This window comes from Mirounga angustirostris, unplaced genomic scaffold, assembly GCF_029215605.1.
Source record: "Mirounga angustirostris isolate CCGP_5_RB_7025 unplaced genomic scaffold, mMirAng1.0.hap1 SCAF_5, whole genome shotgun sequence".
Lineage (NCBI taxonomy): Eukaryota > Metazoa > Chordata > Mammalia > Carnivora > Phocidae > Mirounga > Mirounga angustirostris.
The window spans coordinates 102,488,991-102,509,345 of record NW_026991713.1 but is presented as its reverse complement, the minus strand read 5'-3'; the positions used below and the strand labels follow the sequence as shown (position 1 = coordinate 102,509,345).

General features: G+C 47.6%; 1 protein-coding gene across 12 annotated transcripts in view; it reads right to left on the bottom strand.

Moving 5' to 3' along the window:
* Positions 1-17,686, bottom strand: part of CACNA1C (calcium voltage-gated channel subunit alpha1 C) — a 653,963-nt gene extending 636,277 nt beyond the window's left edge. For 8 of the 12 annotated variants that reach the window (XM_064591751.1, XM_045874121.3, XM_064591753.1 and 5 more), the window contains exon 1: positions 16,839-17,685. In XM_064591751.1, coding sequence (XP_064447821.1) covers positions 16,839-16,887 — 49 coding nt within the window. In that variant the 5' untranslated portion in view covers positions 16,888-17,685. Of the gene's footprint in view, positions 1-16,838 lie in introns of all 12 variants that reach the window. The other 4 variants (XR_010411642.1, XM_064591748.1, XM_064591749.1 and 1 more) reach the window with 1 other exon arrangement.
* Positions 17,687-20,355: the final 2,669 nt, after the last annotated feature.

The window sequence follows — 20,355 nt, the reverse complement described above, 5'->3', positions numbered from 1 at the left end:
ATTGAAGCAGTCATCAAAAATCTCCCAAAAAACAAAAGCCCAGGGCCAGATGGCTTCCCAGGGGAATTCTACCAAACATTTCAAGAAGAATTAATACCTATTCTTCTGAAACTGTTCCAAAAAATTGAAACGGAAGGAAAACTTCCAAACTCATTTTATGAGGCCAGCATTACCTTGATCCCCAAACCAGACAAAGACCCCATCAAAAAGGAGAATTACAGACCAATATCCCTGATGAACATGGATGCAAAAATTCTCACCAAAATACTAGCCAATAGGATCCAACAGTACATTAAAAGGATTATTCACCATGACCAAGTGGGATTTATCCCTGGGCTGCAAGGTTGGTTCAACATCCGCAAATCAATCAATGTGATACAGTACATTAACAAAGGAAAGAACAAGAATCATATGATCCTCTCGATAGATGCCGAAAAAGCTTTTGACAAAGTACAGCATCCTTTCTTGATCAAAACTCTTCAGAGTATAGGGATAGAGGGTACATACCTCAATATCATAAAAGCCATCTATGAAAAACCTACAGCAAATATTATTCTCAATGGGGAAAAACTGAGAGCTTTCCCCCTAAGGTCAGGAACGCGGCAGGGATGTCCACTATCACCACTGCTATTCAACATAGTATTGGAAGTCCTAGCCACAGCAATCAGACAACAAAAAGAAATCAAAGGCATCCAAATTGGCAAAGAAGAAGTCAAACTCTCACTCTTTGCAGATGATATGATACTTTATGTGGAAAACCCAAAAGACTCCACCCCAAAACTGCTAGAACTCATACAGGAATTCAGTAAAGTGGCAGGATATAAAATCAATGCACAGAAGTCAGTGGCATTCCTATACACCAACAACAAGACAGAAGAAAGAGAAATTAAGGAGTCGATCCCATTTACAATTGCACCCAAAACCATAAGATACCTAGGAATAAATCTAACCAAAGAGACAAAGGATCTGTACTCAGAAAACTATAAAATACTCATGAAAGAAATTGAGGAAGACACAAAGAAATGGAAAAACGTTCCATGCTCATGGACTGGAAGAACAAATATTGTGAAGATGTCAATGCTACCTAGAGCAATCTACACATTCAATGCAATCCCCATCAAAATACCATCCACTTTTTTCAAAGAAATGGAACAAATAATCCTAAAATTTGTATGGAACCAGAAAAGACCCCGCATAGCCAGAGGAATATTGAAAAAGAAAAGCAAAGCCGGTGGCATCACAATTCCGGACTTCAAGCTCTATTACAAAGCTGTCATCATCAAGACAGCATGGTACTGGCACAAAAACAGACACATCGATCAATGGAACAGAATAGAGAGCCCAGAAATGGACCCTCAACTCTATGGTCAACTAATCTTCGACAAAGCGGGAAAGAATGTCCAATGGAACAAAGACAGTCTCTTCAACAAATGGTGTTGGGAAAATTGGATAGACACATGCAGAAGAATGAAACTGGACCACTTCCTTACACCACACACAAAAATAGACTCCAAATGGTTGAAAGACCTCAATGTGAGACAGGAGTCCATCAAAATCCTAAAGGAGAACACAGGCAACAACCTCTTTGACCTCAGCCGAAGCAACTTCTTCCTAGAAACATCGCCAAAGGCAAGGGAAGCAAGGGCAAAAATGAACTATTGGGACTTCATCAAGATAAGAAGCTTTTGCAAAGCAAAGGAAACAGTTAACAAAACCAAAAGACAACCGACAGAATGGGAGAAGATATTTGCAAATGACATATCAGATAAAGGGCTAGTATCCAAAATCTATAAAGAACTCATCAAACTCAACACCCAAAGAACAAAGAATCCAATTAAGAAATGGGCAGAAGACATGAACAGACATTTTTCCAAAGAAGACATCCAAATGGCCAACAGACACATGAAAAAGTGCTCAATATCGCTCGGCATCAGGGAAATCCAAATCAAAACCTCAATGAGATATCACCTCACACCAGTCAGAATGGCTAAAATTAACAAGTCAGGAAACGACAGATGTTGGCGGGGATGCGGAGAAAGGGGAACCCTCCTACACTGTTGGTGGGAATGCAAGCTGGTGCAGCCACTCTGGAAAACTGTATGGAGGTTCCTCAAAAAGTTGAAAATAGAGCTACCATATGATCCAGCAATTGCACTACTGGGTATTTACCCCAAAGATACAAAAGTAGGGATCCGAAGGGCTACGTGCACCCCGATGTTTATAGCAGCAATGTCCACAATAGCCAAACTGTGGAAAGAGCCAAGATGTCCATCGACAGATGAATGGATAAAGAAGATGTGGTATATATATACAATGGAATATTATGCAGCCATCAAAAGGAATGAGATCTTGCCATTTGCAACGACGTGGATGGAACTGGAGGGTATTATGTTGAGTGAAATAAGTCAAACAGAGAAAGACATGTATCATATGATCTCACTGATATGAGGAATTCTTAATCGCAGGAAATAAACTGAGTGTTGTTGGAGTGGGGGGTGGGGTGGGAGGGATGGGGGGACTGGGTGATAGACACTGGGGAGTGTATGTGCTCTGGTAAGCGCTGTGAATTGTGCAAGACTGTTGAATCTCAGATCTGTACCTCTGAAACAAATAATGCAATATATGTTAAGAAAAAAAAAAAAAGAAGAAGAAGAAGAAGGTAGCGGGAGGGGAAGAATGAAGCGGGGGAAATCGGAGGGGTAGACGAACCATGAGAGACGATGGACTCTGAAAAACAAACAGGGTTCTAGAGGGGAGGGGGGTGGGAGGATGGGTTAGCCTGGTGGTGGGTATTTAGGAGGGCACATTCTGCATGGAGCACTGGGTGTTGTGCACAAACAATGAATCATGGAACACTTCATCTAAAACTAATGTTGTAATGTAAGGGGATTAACATAAGAATAAAAAAATTAAAAAAAAAAAAAAAAAAAAGTATGTGTCCTAGGACTTCCATGCACCTCGACTGTCCTAGGCAACCACCTCCATTCTCCCACACCAGCTCTAACTTCACTTATCTCTGCCCCCTTGACTTAGTTAGTGCCCATCTCACTTTAGCAAACTAAGTTCTGGGGAACCTTTCTCTAGGACTGCTAATCACTGCTGGACCCTAACTCATGCCTCCTGACCTCAACCACATTCCCTCTGAGACTTAGGAACTCTTACTGATATCTTTGGGATGTCCCATAGTATTTTCTACTGACTGTTACCTCTTCCTGTGTCTTCAAGCTCAGACTATACTACAACTGCCCTCCCCTGTGTCAGGATCTAGCCCTGACATCCCTGAGATCCATAATATCTCCTTTTTCAGCTTCCCCCACCGCCACTCTATATTTTCTTATCCTCTGCTCACTGTTGGTCTATCTCTGAATTGTACCTCCTTGGCTAAGTTAAACCTCCCTCTCCTGTCCCTCACCCCACTACCTACTGCCTTCTTCCAGATCTGATTCATCAACAGCCCCCCCACTTCCATGTCCAGTCTCTCATGTGCAACAAATCCATCTCTTCTTTTCTCCTTCAGTCAAAACTCTTGAGTGGTCCACATGTGCCTCCCATCACACCCTGCCATGCCTCAGCACTGTGTAGCCTCACTGACTACACAGTGATCATTCTGAGCCCATTCTCAAAGTCCACTGTTGACACCCAAATCATCAAATCTAGTAAGGTTTTCTCAGTTCCCATCTTCCCTACCCCCTTCTCCACTCAATACTGATAGTGATGGCCTTCTTGCCCTCCATGGCCCTGTGTAGGAAGGCTCTTCTACCTCCCTTTCTGGCTCCATCTGCCCCATTGCATCCCCTTCTTGTCCTTTGAATGTAAGGGCTCCATCTTCAGCCCCTTCATCATTTTCTTCTCTCTGTCCCCTCTCCCGAATAATTTCATCCATTTCCACAGCTTCAAATATCACCTCTAAAGGAACTCTAACTCTGCACATATGCTGGGTATCTTCCATTTACCCTCCAAATCCACCCTCTACCCTTCCCACCTAGACAACAGCAAAGGATTCCCTTGCCCTCTGGCTTCTGTTAAGAAAAGCCCTTCTTCCCTCTCATGCCTGGACTATGGCCTCAGAACAGTACCCCACCTGTAGTCTTACCACCCCCATCTCAGCCTTTCTCCCACTGCCTCCCTAATCTTCTGAAGAGCAGCTCTGACCACACCATTCCTCACTCAAACACTATCACTGGCCCTCCACTGCCTACCAAATGGGATGCGAGCTCTTCAGCCTGACACAAGGGCTCTCCACATGTTATCCCTTTCCTACCATCCCAACCATCCCAACCTTCTCTCACTTCTCCCCCTATATAACCTATGCTTTAATCCAATTCAACTCACTCTTCCTTTAAAATCCAATGCATATGCCTTTCAACATATTATTGACTATACCATTCTTTCTGTTGGGAATGTACATCCCTCCTCTCTACCCCATTTATGTCCACCCTTCAAGATTCAGCTTTGTCATCATCTTCATATATGCTTTCTCCACTTATTCCATCTAATTGTGTCACCCTCCTTCTTTAAATCTGTAAGCCTTTCATCTTTACCTCCCTGTAACATCAAGCATATTCTGCCTTGTATTTTATAGTTGTATCTGTGAACATGGGTGTGTACCTTACCTCCTACTAGACTATATACTACCTAAAGGAAGGGATAGTTGAGAGCCTGTGATCTTGAAGGTCTCCTTGAATCTAGAGATCCCAAGAGCAAACTGCCTGACAGATAACAGATGCTCATAACTTTCTGTGAATGACCAACCGTCCAAATTCTGGAAAGGGGAAAAAACCAACTTAAAATTATTTTTCATCACAATTGGCATGAGACACCCCATTTCAGGGATATTTCACAGTCAACTTATCTTAGGAAAAGGCTTCTTATCTCCTGATCTTTCAAACAGCTGGGCATAGGTCAAAATTTCTGCCTATTAAATAATTAAAAAACAGAGCCACAAGATCCTATCCACTGCAGACCAAATATGAGATCTAAGTCACTGTAATCCCCTTGGATTGGAGCTTGGAACCCCAGGCTGACCTGGCCATCCAGACATGACAGCAGAGGCTCTGACCTTGGAGAAACACTACACAACATTTTAGCTCTGGTTGGTGGCCAAAACACACCTGTAAGCAAGACCAGGGAGGGGATGTGAAGGCAGAGGCTACAAGGGAAGAATGTGCTCATAGTTGGATTAAGCCAAGTGTACTGGTCTTCAAAGTGACCTGCATCTTTGTCTTAGCATACTGAGCTCTGTTAATCTGAGAAAGAAACACACACACACACACACACACATATTCATGGCCAGGTTGAACCCACTAATCAGAGAGCTTGGTATGGGGCAAAAAGATGCACAGGCTCAAAGTCTAACATACAATATTTTCCAAAAAAATAAAACTGATGAGTTTTTTTCCTTCCCTAACCAGGCAGGTTGTTCAAATTCTCTGAGTCCACCTTTCTTCATCTGAAAAACTGGGAATACCACAACTGTCCCACAACTTCGATGGATTTTTTTTTTTTTTTGAAGAATGGCTAAAGTAGTAGACATGAAAAAGACTTAAAAGGTATTTTAAACAATCAAAATGTAAGGTGATATTATGACTTCTAGGTAAAACCATTACCAAAAACAAAAGCCACCCCAAGATTGGAAAGAAGTGTCCTGATCATTAATTGCGTCATTAGTCCCCAGCACAGATCCATCAAGTGTTAAAAATTTCCCCTTGCTTATCCACTCCCTTCTCTCTTACTCCCCTCCCTCTTTCCCTGATTCTCTCCCCTGTTTCTTTTCCATCATACTTTTTTCCTCCCTTGTCTAGACTTCAGATGGTGTGAGGCATAGCCAAGAGCCCTGGAACATGGCTTTCCCCCCAAGCAGCTCCAAAGCTGGAAGACAGAGACCCCATCCAGCAAGCCACACTGCCCTTCAACCAGGGCAGATGCACAGCAGCCACTGAGGAGGACGCGGCCCAACCATACAGCAGGGGGAGCCATGCTCTCCCAGATCCTCATGGTTGTCAGACTGGATCCGGCTCTCCTCAGGCGTGGGAGCCCCTGCACTAGTCAGACAGGCAGACGGAGAGATGGAGACAGACAGACTAAATAGCTTTGTCTTGCCAAACACCCATTTCCTGTCAAGTCACAAAGCCCAGTCGGCACAGAGGTAAACGCTGAACTAGACCTAGAAAACTTCATTATTTTTTTGGAATGGAGGCAGCATCAAAAGACAGCTGCTAAATTGTTAAACACCTAATTAGAGTCAAATTTCTTATATAGGCACTGGGAGCCCAGAGAAAATACTAGATTCTCATTACTGACACAATGGAACTTCCTAATACTATACTCTCCTCTGTATAAGATTCAAAATTGGGGAGCCGCACAAGGAAATGGGCTCTGAGAGCTAAAAAGTCATAATTCAGACCCAGCAATTTCACTCCTAGGTATACACCCAGAAGAAGTGAAAACGAGGACTCAAGCAGATATGTGTATCCCAATGTCCACTGCAGCATTATGAGCCAGAGTTGTATCCACAACCCAAGTGTCCATCCACTGATGAAACGATAGACAAAATGAGGTATATACTCGCAATGGAATATTATTCTGTCATGAAAAGGAAGGAATTCTGACACCCACTATTTCACTGAGTGAAAACACACTCAGTGAAATAAGCCAGGCACAAAAGGCCAAATACTGTATGATTCCACTTAAATGAAATATCTACAATAGGCACATTCATAGAGCTAGAAAGTAGATCAGATGTTACCAGAGGCTGGGGAGAGGGAGGAATGGGGAGCTATTGCTTCGTGGTTACAGAGTTGCTGTTTGGAGTGATGAAAAAGTTTTGGAAGTAAGTAGTGGCCATGTTGTACAATGCTGTAAATTAATGCCACTGAATTGTAATACTTGAGAATGGTTAAAATGGCAAATTCTGTTACATAGATTTTACCACAATAAAAAAAATTGTAAAGGTCATCATTCACATCTTCTTCAACTATCAATAGAGGAGACTTGTAGACTTAGCTTTCGTGAGACAATTAAAAGAAATAAATCTTAAAACCATTCTTTCCGTAACTGAAAGTGCTTAATCTCCCCTCCAAATGACACCCAAGTCCCTAACTTATCTTGTGCTTCCTTTTAACTGAATCACCTATCATACAGACTGTCACGACATACCTAGCTCTGAAATGCATGAGATGTGCTGCCAACAGCTAGACTACACAGATGAGCTCCAATTATAGAATTATTATTGTTCAAAATAATGCATGAAAAATCTATACAGACAGAAAGGAAATGCATGGTAGCCGGGGCTGAAGGGAGGGGGAACTGGAGAATGACGGCCAGTGGGTGGGGGTTTCTCTCTCGGGTGATGAAATGTGCAGGAATTACACAGCGGTGACGGCTGCACGACTCTGTAAAAATACTAAACACCACTGAGTTGTATGCTTTAAAGGGTGAATTCCATGACATGTGAATTATAGCTCCACAAAGATGTTATTTAAAAACAAACAAACAAACAAACAAACAAACAAACAAATAAATGCATGAAGTCCAGGGAGCTCAGCTTGCAAGGACGGTCCCCTGAACTCCTCAGAATCTTGTCTGAGGGTGGAGACTGTCTATTTTCCAGGAAGGAATTACCAAGAATGGGTGGTGAGGTCAGGCCATGCCAAGGAGTGGTCATCCCAAAGCCAAGACTGACTAGTCTAGGTCTTCCACTAAGGTCTACAGAGGGATCTGAAGAACCAAAGAGCACCCAGGCAGAAACCATGGGCACAAACGAATAGCTAGAGAATGGGACTGTGAGGAGGGGCATGCAGAGGGACCACACAGTGGTCCTCCCCAAAGAGGAACAAGTGTTCAGCTGCTTATCCACTCCACGTGACCAGCCAAAGCTGGAGTTTCCACAGAGCAAATCCAGGCAAAGTTCCATGAGGCTAGCCCAAAGCAGTTTTTCCCAAAATGGATGGATAGTGAGTTCTTCTTTCTCCTCTTCCCCATGTGGAGAAAGAAAGAACAAATTCTTTGAAAGTCTAACAGACCTGGATTTAATTCTCAGCTCCAATACTGTCTGGGTGATCTCAGCCTCAATATACAAGATCCTTGGTCCTCGGTTTCCTCATCTGAAAAATATCAGTACCTGCCCCACAGGACTGATAGAAGGACAAAATGATACTCAGCTCATGAAGCCCAAAGAACATTGCTGGAGACACACCAGGCATTAAGTGGTAGTTATCACTCCTGCCCCATCCTAAAAATATAAAAAGGAAGGAGTTATACTTCAATATAACTAATTTTTTTAAATAACAATGAAAGCATGATGACTCCACAGATCATAGGACCTGAGGCTGGGAAGGGACACAGTGCGGGGAACAAGGTGCAAACTTAAATACAAATTTTCCAGCACACTTTTTAATGATGAGATTATTTTTGCTTTAGGAAACTAAAATCTAATCTGTCACTTAAGATGTGAAATTAAAGCCCTTTTTTATTGTGATGTGTCTCAATGCTATATGGAACTGTTGCCTCTCTTTACCTACAAACCTCCAGCACTTTTACTATATCAAAAAAATTTAGTTTGTTTTTTTTTTTTCTAAAGCCAAGGTTTACATTTGAAGCAAAGTTTTATTTTCCAGGCTGGCTGTCCTTCTGCACTGAGGAGTTGTATTTAGGTTTGGGGAATTCATGCCGGAAAGCAAGGGGATGTTTGTTTGCCCAGGTGGTGTCCTTCCTGCTCTCAGTGGCCCTATTTCCAGATATTTGGACCATCAAAGGACTTCCGACCAGTTTGGCTTTGGACCTTAGGCTGAAGGCAGGGAGCCTTGTGCTGTGGGTGGGAGAAGATGAAGGAGGGGCAGGTGGGCAGCTGCTGGGCCTAAGGAAGACCTGTGTCCCCAGGGCCTGACCCTCTGGTTGGAAAGAGCAGTCCAGATGGTCCCCCAGTCCTGGCATCCTACTGACCTCACATTGGTTGACAGTTGTGAAGAATGCCAAAACACCAGGCCCATCTGGACTGATTTTTCACTTCCTTGACCACCTCGGACTCTATTTCTTTTTGTTTTACATTTCCATCCTTGAACTTCTGAATTATGTCAGCCATCCAACACCACCTACAAAGTTGTCTGAAACGCTTTGAAAGTTGTTTCATGGCCCTGCTTTTTCAAACCCTAGTGGTCTGCCTTCTGATAAGAATGATTGATATCTACACAGAGATTTACACTCATTCTCCCATACGGAGACTCACAGCTACCCTGTGACGGTGACTGCCTAAGCATTCTTATCTCCATTTTATAGATGAAAAAATGTAAGGCTTGATGCCTCCAAAACTCTCAAAGAAAAAGAACAAGTCAAAGAATGTGACCCCGGTCACTTCTCTAGCTGTAGCCTTATTTATCTTTATTTATTTTTCTTACTTTTGCTAACTAATATCTTTGAAAGGTTTCAGCCCAGCATGGATTATTTTGGAAGGACACAAACAATGTAAGTGACTGAACATGACACAATGGTCACAAAGTAAACATAGCTTAATTGAGTAATCAAGCCAACGTTTCTGCCCATAGGCTATATGGGGAGAACATTCATTTACTGTCTGGATTTTGGAGTGGTTCTCTAAAGGACAGGACACAAGATTATTTTATTTTCTTCTTAGCTAGGTTCAAGCAGGCAATACCGAGCGTATCCAAGTGGATTAAAAGCACCCCCCTGCCTTGGCAAATAGGCAGCATGAATCTTTCATGAGATTATCACAACACTATATTCTGAAAGAGTGGTTTCCTCCAGGGATCTCAAAGGCCACATCTCTGAGGGTGAGTCTAGCCCATGCCTCGGTCTTAGAGCTAGAAACCAAGTCAGCCTCAAAAGCCTTCCAGTTTTCCATGTATACGAGCATCAAACAAGGCAGCCAACAAGCACTTCAAGGACGATGGGAACGAGAGGCAGGTCCTAGATGAACTCCTTTCCATAGGCTGAATTTAAACCCTTGCTCCTTATTTAAATGTCTCCTGGGAAGAGGAATGGGGGTAAGGGGCAGGGGTCCTAGGAGACCGACCCCAACAAGGAAGCATGGAGAAGCCTTTGTTCTTTCAACTCAGGTGGAGTCCACGGCAGCCTGTCCTCTGGCCAGCAGCAACCCACATGTGCCCTGGTCTCTACCCTGCAGTTAATGTGTGTCCCTGGCCTGGCCAACCGCAAAGCTGGCCGGTCCACAAAGAACTGCCGACAGTTCGCCAAGGGGAGTCCTACAGCACAGCCTCACCTCCCACCACCCTGCTCCCTCTCAGGGGCTGAAACAAGCCTAGAGTGGGACAGAAAGGGAGCAAGCAAATAAAAACAGTTCGGAGCTATATCCGTCTGCAGACAGCATAGTGATCTGAATTTTGCCGGAGCTCCTGGTGGACGTGTATGAACTTTTACTCTACGGTCCGAGCAATTATTTTTAAACCTTTCCAATGATAGATACCCCCACCCCACCCCCACTCTGCTTCCATATCCCTCATCTCAGAAATTATTTTAAGCCAGTACAAAGGTGGGACTGGAGAGAGGTAGGATAGGAAGAGGGTGAAAGGTTTAGTAAGCAAAATTTTTCCAGAAACACTAAGCAATGCCCTCGTACGGGGTTTAACACATACCAAATGGGGTCATGAGAAAGCAGGAGCAAAAAGAGCCTGAAGACCTTGCTCTCTGTCACATCGCTGCCTGAGTGACTGACTCTTTAGGAGCCTCTGTTTTCTCAACCGGAAACAGAGTTTGTCCTAAGGTTCCTTAAACTGCTCTGATCCTAGAAAGTAAATTCCCAAAGAGACATTACATTTATTCTATGTCTGTTTGACAAGCACTTCAAAGTTCATGAATCTAGAACCACCCCCTCCCCACCCTCTCTCTGTCTCTCTCACACAAGCGCAAGTGCACGCACACACACACACACACACCAGGTGCCAGAAGATGTTTTTAAGTGAACATGTTATGGAGAGCAATGGTTTGGTGGGGTTCTTGGAAGGGGAGGAACTGAAGAGTCCTGGCTTTTTGCCAGTCAACCCACCCTTTCCTCATCCTCTGCTCCAAGCCAGATTTACTATTCCTTTCATTCCCTTGGTCTCTGGGAAAGTAAGGGCCTATTTCAATCTCTTCGACTCCTGAGCTCCAGGCCCAAACTGTTCTCCTTATGTCCCTTAAATCGCCACTTTAATTTCTGCAAGTAGTAATCGTGTTCCCCAAATTCCCACCACCACCCCGAACCCCCCCAGTCATCTGGGCCTCTTCCTGCATCCTTCTCCCGCCAGCCTGGCTCCCTGAAGCTCCCAGCCATTTCACAGCTCTGCTTCTTTAGGAGGCCCTCCAGGGCTTTCACTCACACAGCGCACAGCCTAGAATGGCAGTGAGGCTCTGAGGGGTCCCAAGGCTCCTGGGAACCGAGACTCCACTCCAGTTCCCTTCTTGCAGCGAGCAGCTGCTTCCAAGGGCCCCTAACCATAGAGGGAAAGAAGCAAGGGCTGCTGCAGCGTTGTGGGCCTGCATCTCCATTGGGTCAGTAAGGCCTCTTCTTGAACACCTAGGCACCCCGTCTGGGAATTAAGACACATAGAAGACCTCTCCGGTAGCACTAGGCCTTTACATTCAAACAATCACATTCACTGCTTCAGCCCTCCATTTTGCTTTCTCTGCCATGGGTTCAGTTAAAGTCTATGGGCCTGGCTTTGAAATGGCACTGCAAATCATTCCATTTTCCCAGAGGGATCCTGTCACTTTTACTTGTTTTATACAGTATCCAACCTTGAGGTACATGTAAACAGGTGTTTACTAAATTATTTTAATAATGACAGCCATGGCTTGGAGTGTTGTTTCATTATCAGAATGTTTAGCACTCGTGTTGCTAAATATTTAGCACCTGATATTTTGCAAAACAATTCCCATGCCTTTTTTGTCATCAGTCTTCTGCTCTCCTCCAGTGCCCAACATTAACGGAGGCAACAGTGAGGATGGGATCTCAAAACAGACGACGTTAGCGTGATTATTTTGCTAATTTGTCTTGTTGTTAAGTCTTCAGGTGTTTCCCCAAACAATCTATCCGCTTTCTTCAGTCCATGTCTGAAAATAAAATTGTCTCCTGCTTTTGAATGCTGAGCATTGGTTTCAGAGTCCGGCAAGGAGGCGTGGGGATGACACGAACTGACCTGTCACTACCACCTAACAAACGGCTGCCTCAGCAGGCAGCAAGAATTACTGAAAAGGAAGAAGACCCTATGGGGCACTCATTCACCCCTTCTAAACACCATAGCAAGGGTTTCTCAGACCTCAGAGAGTTTGCCACAACAACTAAGAAAGCCAAGTGAAGGAAGGGCTGGAAAACATCACTGAAAATTAGAACAAATCTCAGTTACTGCCTAACCTGGGTCTCGGGAGCTTTTCTGCCATTACCCAGCAGGAGCCCAGCCAGACTCATAAACAGAAATCAGCTGTGAAGTGTACCCAGTTGTTTTTGTGGGTTTTTCCCTAATAAAGTTAGGAAAATGTCTTCCTGCCTTTGAGCCTGCAAGCTTTGTAACCCTATAGGTTAGGGTTTCCAAATCCCAAATTTCTGGTCACCTTATGCTCCACTGGGCTTGGGAACCACTGGCCCCTCTGGTTACTAAACCATCCATGGTAAATCAGGGAGAAAATTAATATACGGCCATAACAAGTTCGGCTAATTGCCCAAAAGGCTCCCTCAAGGCTCAGTAGGATGCCGTCTGTGCGAGAAGTAAACAGAAGTCTGAGGTAAGAGTGTGCAAGAGTGGGAGAAATCCAGAGTGGGTTTGCATTACCAGAGGGTGGCAAGGTCCCTGAGGGACTCAGTCACCCTAGGGGTCCTCTGGTGTGTGTGGTGGCATGGGAACACACACTGGTCTTTGGGGTTCTCTGCACTGGGACAGGTGTGGGCATAATCAAAGAGTCACAGCACACAGGAAATTCTCTCCAAACCCTCCCAATAGCTTTCCTCACCAAACCTAATGCGAGTGCCCCTTTCCTGACTCCTAAGCCCTAGAGCGCCACCTACTGGGAGAGGCAGAAAGCACATCCACTTCAGGTCTTCTGCGTCTGCATTCATTCGTTCAGGCGGGCAGGCATTCATATAGTCATGTATTAGGGGCCTGGAATGAGCGGGAACCAGTGCTAGAAGTGAGGACACAAAGATCAGCAGGGCCTCGAAATCCTCATTCAGCATGCTTCAGCATAAGTCCAAGGTCTTATATACATAGAAGAACCCACCTAGGGCAGTTTTAAGTCAAAGAAAAAATTGCAGTAAGAGTTCAAGTCATCACCAAGACTGAGAGATGGTTGAAGGGGCTAATGGCTCACCATTTCATTTGCAAACTACTACACCTGGAACATCTACCAGTAGAGAACAATTCTCCACTTCACATGAGGTAGAAATGTCCAGTTTCAGGGGACTGCATTACCAATATTCCTCTCCACAACTTGCTGAGTTGTTCCCACCGTGCATTAATCTTTTGTGTAATCTAAAATATATTTTTCCTTATTCAGTGTGTGTGTGTGTATGCACATGCGCACAGACTTAAATACTTTTAGTGTGTACTCTATAGAAATAATAAATAATTGGTTCTTGTAATATAGTCTATTATGTATTATTCTGATACACCGGAAAGTGTCAGAGCAATACTAGGAATGAAATTTAGAGCCTCAATAGCCCTTTTCCTCCGGTTTCCTCCATGCAGTATCTGGAGAAAGAGAAGCTAATGTCACACTTTCTAAAACCTGTACAAGCTGAGGTGCAAGTGACACTGTTCTATCACCATTTGTAAAGAGAGTTAACTGTGATCACTATTATTATTATTACTTTATTATGATGATTACTATTCTGCTGTATTGCTAAGTAGTTAAAAGAAAAGCACAGTGTGTCTTCCACTCCCAGAACACATGTTTCTCCCCTCTGCCTTGTCTCCAGCAGATAAGGGACATTCTGATGTTTTATTTGCTAAATGGTTGACTATTAAGAAACTCATTTGCTAGCTGGAGCCTGCAATGGAAAATCAGCCCAGAAAAGTGGGAGGTTGGCGTGGGACCAGAGCAGATAGGGCACTAGAGGTAAGACGAGGCCCACATGAGCCACTCCCAGCCTGAAACCCAGGGTCAAAAGCCAGTCCTTCAGTGAACCTTCAGACTGTTCCAGCGCACTGATCAGGTCTCCATACCCCAACCCTCAACACACACACACACACACACACACCACCACCACCACCAAAAAGCTGGGGAGAAAGGGTCAATGCATTCAGTGCCTTCAAATCTGTCAGGAAGAGAAGAATGTAAAGCCCTGCACTGGCAACTTTTTCGGTTCTCCACTCTTTGGTTCGTCACCATCACTGATCTGAGGTAATCATTTGGCTTCTCTTCTCTCTCTTCTGAAACTCTAACCCCTAATTACATTTCATCACCCCTTCGGTTATTAAACCACAACAACCCCTTCCTTGTAAATATTCGTGCTTTTCCAGGTCTCCCTTCCCTACCTCCATCACCCTCTTTCTCTCCTCCCTGAAAAAAAACCCTGGGCAATGCCAGTGACCGAGGACAGGGGAATGGGCAATGGAGGAGAGACAGGGATCCTGGTGCTCTTTCACCTGAGCACCGCATCCAGGAACAGAGGCAAAATTGCTCCTGTGAATTATATAATCACTGCAGCTTCAAGGGAGAGAACTGGAATTCAGGTTGCCATAGTGTTTGTTGGCATGTTGCTGGAAAGGCAGAGCTCCTGGCCATGGCTCACTCGCTCCTGTCCCTCCATCTTTCTCACAAACCTCTCCAGGGTCAGTGTTCCTACTTTTAACGTCTGCTCCCTGCATTTCTGTGGGGTGGGGGAGGGGGGATGCCGGGGGACAAAGGGGCAAAAAAAAGGAAAGGGGCTAAGAGGGGTTTCTCCCGCACTAAGAGGGGACCTGGTAAACTACTGAAGATTATCCTTATGTGAATAATAATTCTTGCCACGGCATACTGCCATTGTTAGTGACAGTAAGGACAATACTACTGAGCTCTCCTCTTTGAGGCTGCTCAGGCTGAGTTAAGAACCTGGAGGGGAGACATCCATCCCCACTCTTCACAAATATCACCCTTTCCTTTGTGTCTCTCATCCTCAACCTCCTAATGCATCCACTGCTCCATCTGCTAGGAAGGGGACCGGAGGAACAGGTGACAGATGGGGTCATGGCATAGAGAAATCCAGGGACAGAAGCCTCCCTTATGACAAAGCCCTGGCTCACCCTAGAACCCATGGCCCTTGACAAAATTCTCTCTACCGAGGGGTCAAAATCCCCACACTGCCACCCCAGCTGGAAAGTAGAGGGACAGCTAGCCCCCAAATCAGCTTCAGGATGGACAGAGACCAGGCAGGTAGCTCTAAAGGACAGGGGATCTGTCCCCAAATGATGGAGATGGGGGCAGGAGGAGGAGGAGGCTGGAAAGAAGAGACAAGGAGGCAACCCCTCCACCAGGCTGGGGTCCTCAGAGAATCACTTAAAGTACCCCCACGAAGTAACACCACTAACAGCGACAGGTATTCAGGAGAACGCAATTGAAAGGGAGTGTAAACAGGGAGGCTTGGGAAACTGGGAGAGAAAAGGGAAGACTACACCCAAAAGAGGCAGAGAAAGCCATGGAGACAAGACAGATGAAGCTGGAGGCTGCCACACTCCAGCAAGACCATCCCTCCACACTCCATCATAACCTGAGCTGCTGAGCAGTGCCAAAACATAATAACTTGTTAATATGGGGGGATGGGGGAGGGAGAAAGTTTCCAAGAAGTGGGGAGTTACCTGAAAGCCTTTCCCCCTCACTGGGGGGAGCTGGTGACACTTGTGCCCAGGATGCAGATGCTGGGAAAACACTGGGCAACAGTGTGGAGCCCTGGGAGCTCGGCACACCCTTTCATTATTTCCTTAAAACGTGAAAAAGCAAAGCCCACACACCGCCCGATTTCTAACTGCTTACATCCTCAGGTGCTAGCCCACATGTGGGTGCGAATCAGAATACACGGGGCGTGGGTGCACCTGGGGTCAATGGCAGTAGAGAGGTGGGTGGGTGTAGGTGAGCCGAGAGAGAGGGAGACCCGGGGAAAGAGGGAGAGAGAGAGGAGAAAAGGAGCCGGGAGAGAGGAAGAGAGAGGAGAAAGGGAGCCGGGAGGGAGGAAGAGAGAGGAGAAAGGGAGCCGGGAGGGAGGAAGAGAGAGAGAGGGAGCGAGGGAGACGGGTAAAGAGGGAGAGAGAGGCGCCGAGACTCATCTGCATCCCAGACCCCCACCCGCCACCTGGAGCGCGCTGCCGGGGAGAAGGGGCGTCCGGCAGCGAGCGGGATGCCCGGCGGCGGCCCGGGGCGCGAGGCCGACCTAGGGCGGGGTGCGCGCGCGCGCGCGCTCCCAGCCGCGCCCCGAGCGAGGCGACGGACCCCAGCCCGCGGGGCTCGGCGGCGCCGGCGCCCCCTCTCCCCCACCCCCCGCGCCGCTGGCCGGGCAGTTGGGCTTTCCAGGCAAACGCGAGAAAGCGAGGCAGAGCAGACACTTGGGGAACTTTTCCCCCTCGCCTGGAAATTCATAGGAAACACATGCTCTGGAGAAGCCGGACACGGGGAGGGGGAGGGGCGGGAATTTTCCGCTCCGGCTCGCGGGCGGCTCCGGCCCGGGTCCCGCCGGGCTCCCGGCCGCTCGGGCGAGACGGAGGCGCCCCGCCGCCGGGCGCCCCTCGCGGTCGCAGCCCGGGGCAACTCCGCAGAGACCGGCCCGGGGGCCGCGGGGAGCGCGCGGGGGAGAGCGGGAGAGGGGTGGAGAGGGCGGGGAGACCGGGCTGGAGCCCCGGCGAGGCGGCGGGGTCCAGCCTTACCTTGATGGTTTTCCTCTGGAATGTACATCCTCGTGTTCTCATTGACCATTGACCAAAAATTGTTTTAAAAGGAGAAGCCACGAAGAGGAAGAAATGGCAAAACACCCCCAAGCGGGTCTGGATTAATCCCTCCTCCGAGGTCGGCTTTCGTGCAAAATTCAAGGAAGCCGTGGATCTGCAGTATTTCTTCTTCCCTTCTGATGATTACCTGATTCCCATTATTGCATCAAACACCAAAAACTGCTCCTTTCCACTACTGCCTCCTTTTGTGAAATTGTAATGCATCCTCAGTACATCCGGGCCCCTTCCAAGAATTTAGCACCGCACCTCTGGCGGCTACACCATTTGAAAAAATAAATCTAGAGAGGCAGAGCGAGAAGAGGCGGAAAGGAGGGGAGTGGGGGAGCGGCGGACCCCCGGACGGAGGGAGAGGGGTCCGCCCGGCCAGCAGGGGGGCTGAAACGTCTCTGCCCGCTCGTGGCCAGTCCTCCCCGAGGCCCCTGTCGGCTTTTCTCTGTCAAAAAGATCCAGCAACTCCTGAGGGCGAGCAGGCAGGAAGAGGCGCCGCCGCCGCTCCGGGCCGCGCCGCGCCGAGCGCCGTTCTGGCAGGGAGCTGTTTCTGCAGAGGCAGGGAGAGGGAGACACCGGGCGCGCGAGAGAGCGCCGCGCTCACTGCCGCCCAGCCCAGCCCCGCCGCGCCGCGCCGCGCCCGCGCCCTCCCCTGCCCGCGCCCGCCCGGCGCGCTGGAGGCAGACGCGCTGAACGCTTCCAGATGTGGCGGCGGCGGCGGCGCGCGGAGAGCCGGGCGCACGGCGCAGGGCGCACGGCGCGGACTTGAGCCCGAAGTTGAGCACCCGCTCGGGCCCTCGACCGCGCCAGCCAGCCAGCCTGCTGCCCACATGACGTCAAGGGGAGCGAGGCGAGGCGGCGGGCCGGCCGAGGGGCGGGGGTGAGGAGCCGCGCCGGGCGCCCCCGGCGGAAGGCGGGGGGCGCGGGCGGGCTGGGGTGCGGACACACCCCCTCGCGCCGGGCCGCCGGCGCCGCGCCCCCCTCCCCACCCCGCCGGCCCCCGGCCCTCGGCCCTCGTAATCCTGGGCGGCCCCCGCGCGTCCCTGCGCGGCGGACCACGTCGGGAAGGCCTCTGTGAGCGGAATTCCAAGAGGGGGGGATACAATCTGCCCAACTACCAGAGTCTCTTTGCAGATCGGGCCACCGAACAAAACAGCAAAATGAGCCGTGATTCCGTGATTCTGTTTGATCAATTATAATCAGAGCGGTTGTAGAAGTGACATGTAGAGGCGAGGATGGGAAGAGGGGAGGGGAGAGAGAGAGAGAGAAAGGGCTGGAGAGGCGGGGCCTCGTAGGCTAGGCGGTGGTGCCCAGATGTCTGAACAGATTAATAGACCCAGGTTTTCTAATTCCTTGGAGGCAGCCGAGCACGTGTGCTACTAGGATATCCTTACCTACTTCTCTTAATTATTTCTGCCACTCCCGAAGGAATCTATTGAGCGCCTCTCCTTCCCGGGGAAGCAAACATTTCTCTCCATCACTCTGCAACCACAGCGAGTTCCAGGGCACCCCCTGCAGGCCCGGGCTGCTCTAGAGTGGGCCTTCATCAGCCCTAGCCAGGGAGCCTACGGTTTCCTGGGGGAAGACCTGTACCTTCCTGTCCTCAGACCGCCTCGCCTCCCATCCACACTTCTTCCTTGGGTGATCCCATCTGTCCCCGTGCCTTCAAGCAACTGTCTATATCAAATTTGTATCTCCTGCACAGACCTCCCTTCCTGAGTGCCAGGTTACACAGCCAACCTCAGTCTCCACTTGGCAATCTGATAGCATCTCAAACCTGACATATCCAAACACTGAATTCCTTATGTTCTGTGCAAAACCTGCTCCTCGAACAGCCTTTCCCATCTTGGTTGATGGGGCCAAACATCTGGAGTCATTCTTGACATCCCTTTGGTTCTACCTTCAGATAGGTCCAGAAAGTGTCCACATCTCAGTTTCTCCCCTGGTGCCCCCTACCCCCCAGGTCTAAGCCAACATCATCCTTCACCTGAGTTTCTGCAGTAGCTGATCTTGCTGGTGTGCCTTCCCCTCCCCACCTTTGGTATATTCCTGATACAGTAGTCACAGTGATCCATTTAAAACGTCACATCACTACACTCCTCTGCTCAAAATCCTCCAGGGGTTCCCATTTCACTTAGTAAAAGCCAAGGTCCTTAGAGTAGCCTACAAGGACCCACATGAACAGCAGTGTGCACCTTTCATCTCCTACTGCTTTCCCAGCCATACCGGCCTGCTTGGTATTCCCCAAGCACTGCAGGAATGATCTCTCCCACACCTCCTTCCTCCTGCCCCCGGCCCCTGTGTCTTCACTTTCTCTCTCTCTCTCTCTCTCTCTCTCTCTCTCACACACACACACACACACACACACACACACACACACTGAGCCCTTTGCTCAAGCTGCCCCACAGAGGAACACTCTTTCCTCAGATGTCCTCTTGGTGAACTCCCTCACTTCCTTCAAGACTTTGGGCAAATGTCACTTTCTCAATGAGGCTCATCCTAACCACCATATTTAATACTGCAACCTGCCCAACACCTCCCCCCACTGCTAATCTCCCCCTTTCTCTACTTTTTCCATGGTATTTAATCCGTATCTAACATACTGTATAGCCTACTTATTCATTAATTGTATTGTTCATTGTCTGTATGCCCCACTAAAATGTGAAACCCATGAGGACAGGGATCTTTGTCTATTCTGTTAACCATTGTATCTCAAGTGCATACAACAATGTCTGGCAGACAACAGTTACTTAATAAATAGGTGTCGAATGAATGAATGAATGAGTACCTGAGATGGTTTAGCAGTGCTACAATTCACTGCATCAAAATGCCTCCCGCTGTCCCCTGCTTGATAGCTGAAACCTCACCACTCCAGCTTCGATCCTCTGGCCAAGGTTTTTGGCCCCACTGGAAAATGCAAATGCTCCTGGGAAAGGCATTAAGCTTTATCAGTCATCTGCATCCTACTGTGAACAGTCTAGATTATACAAGTGCCTACTTTTAGAAAAGCAGTCTAGATTTTGTTGGTTACAAGAGAAATCTGACTTATTTACTGTTCTGGTGTTTTCATATTCAATTTTCGATCTAATAGAAAAAATTAGAAATGACAGAAATCCAAATATCTCTTTTGTTTAGCTTTCAGATGCATTATAGTCCTATGTTTCAGAGGCCTACGTACCTGGTTATTTGTTTGATACTGAAATTGATTTGCATCCCCCATACACACTGTATTACAGCAATAATAGTAGCTAACACCACTGAGCAATGTGTACTGCGCTACTGTGTGCTGTGGTAAGGCTTCACAGGCCTTACTCGGGTAATCCTCATTGCAGCCCCATTAAGTAGCTGTTATTATTAGCATCCCCAGTTTATAGATGTGGCAACTGAGACTTAGAGACTTAAGTTAGATGTCCAGGGTCACCCAGCAGGAAAACTGTGGAGCCTGGGT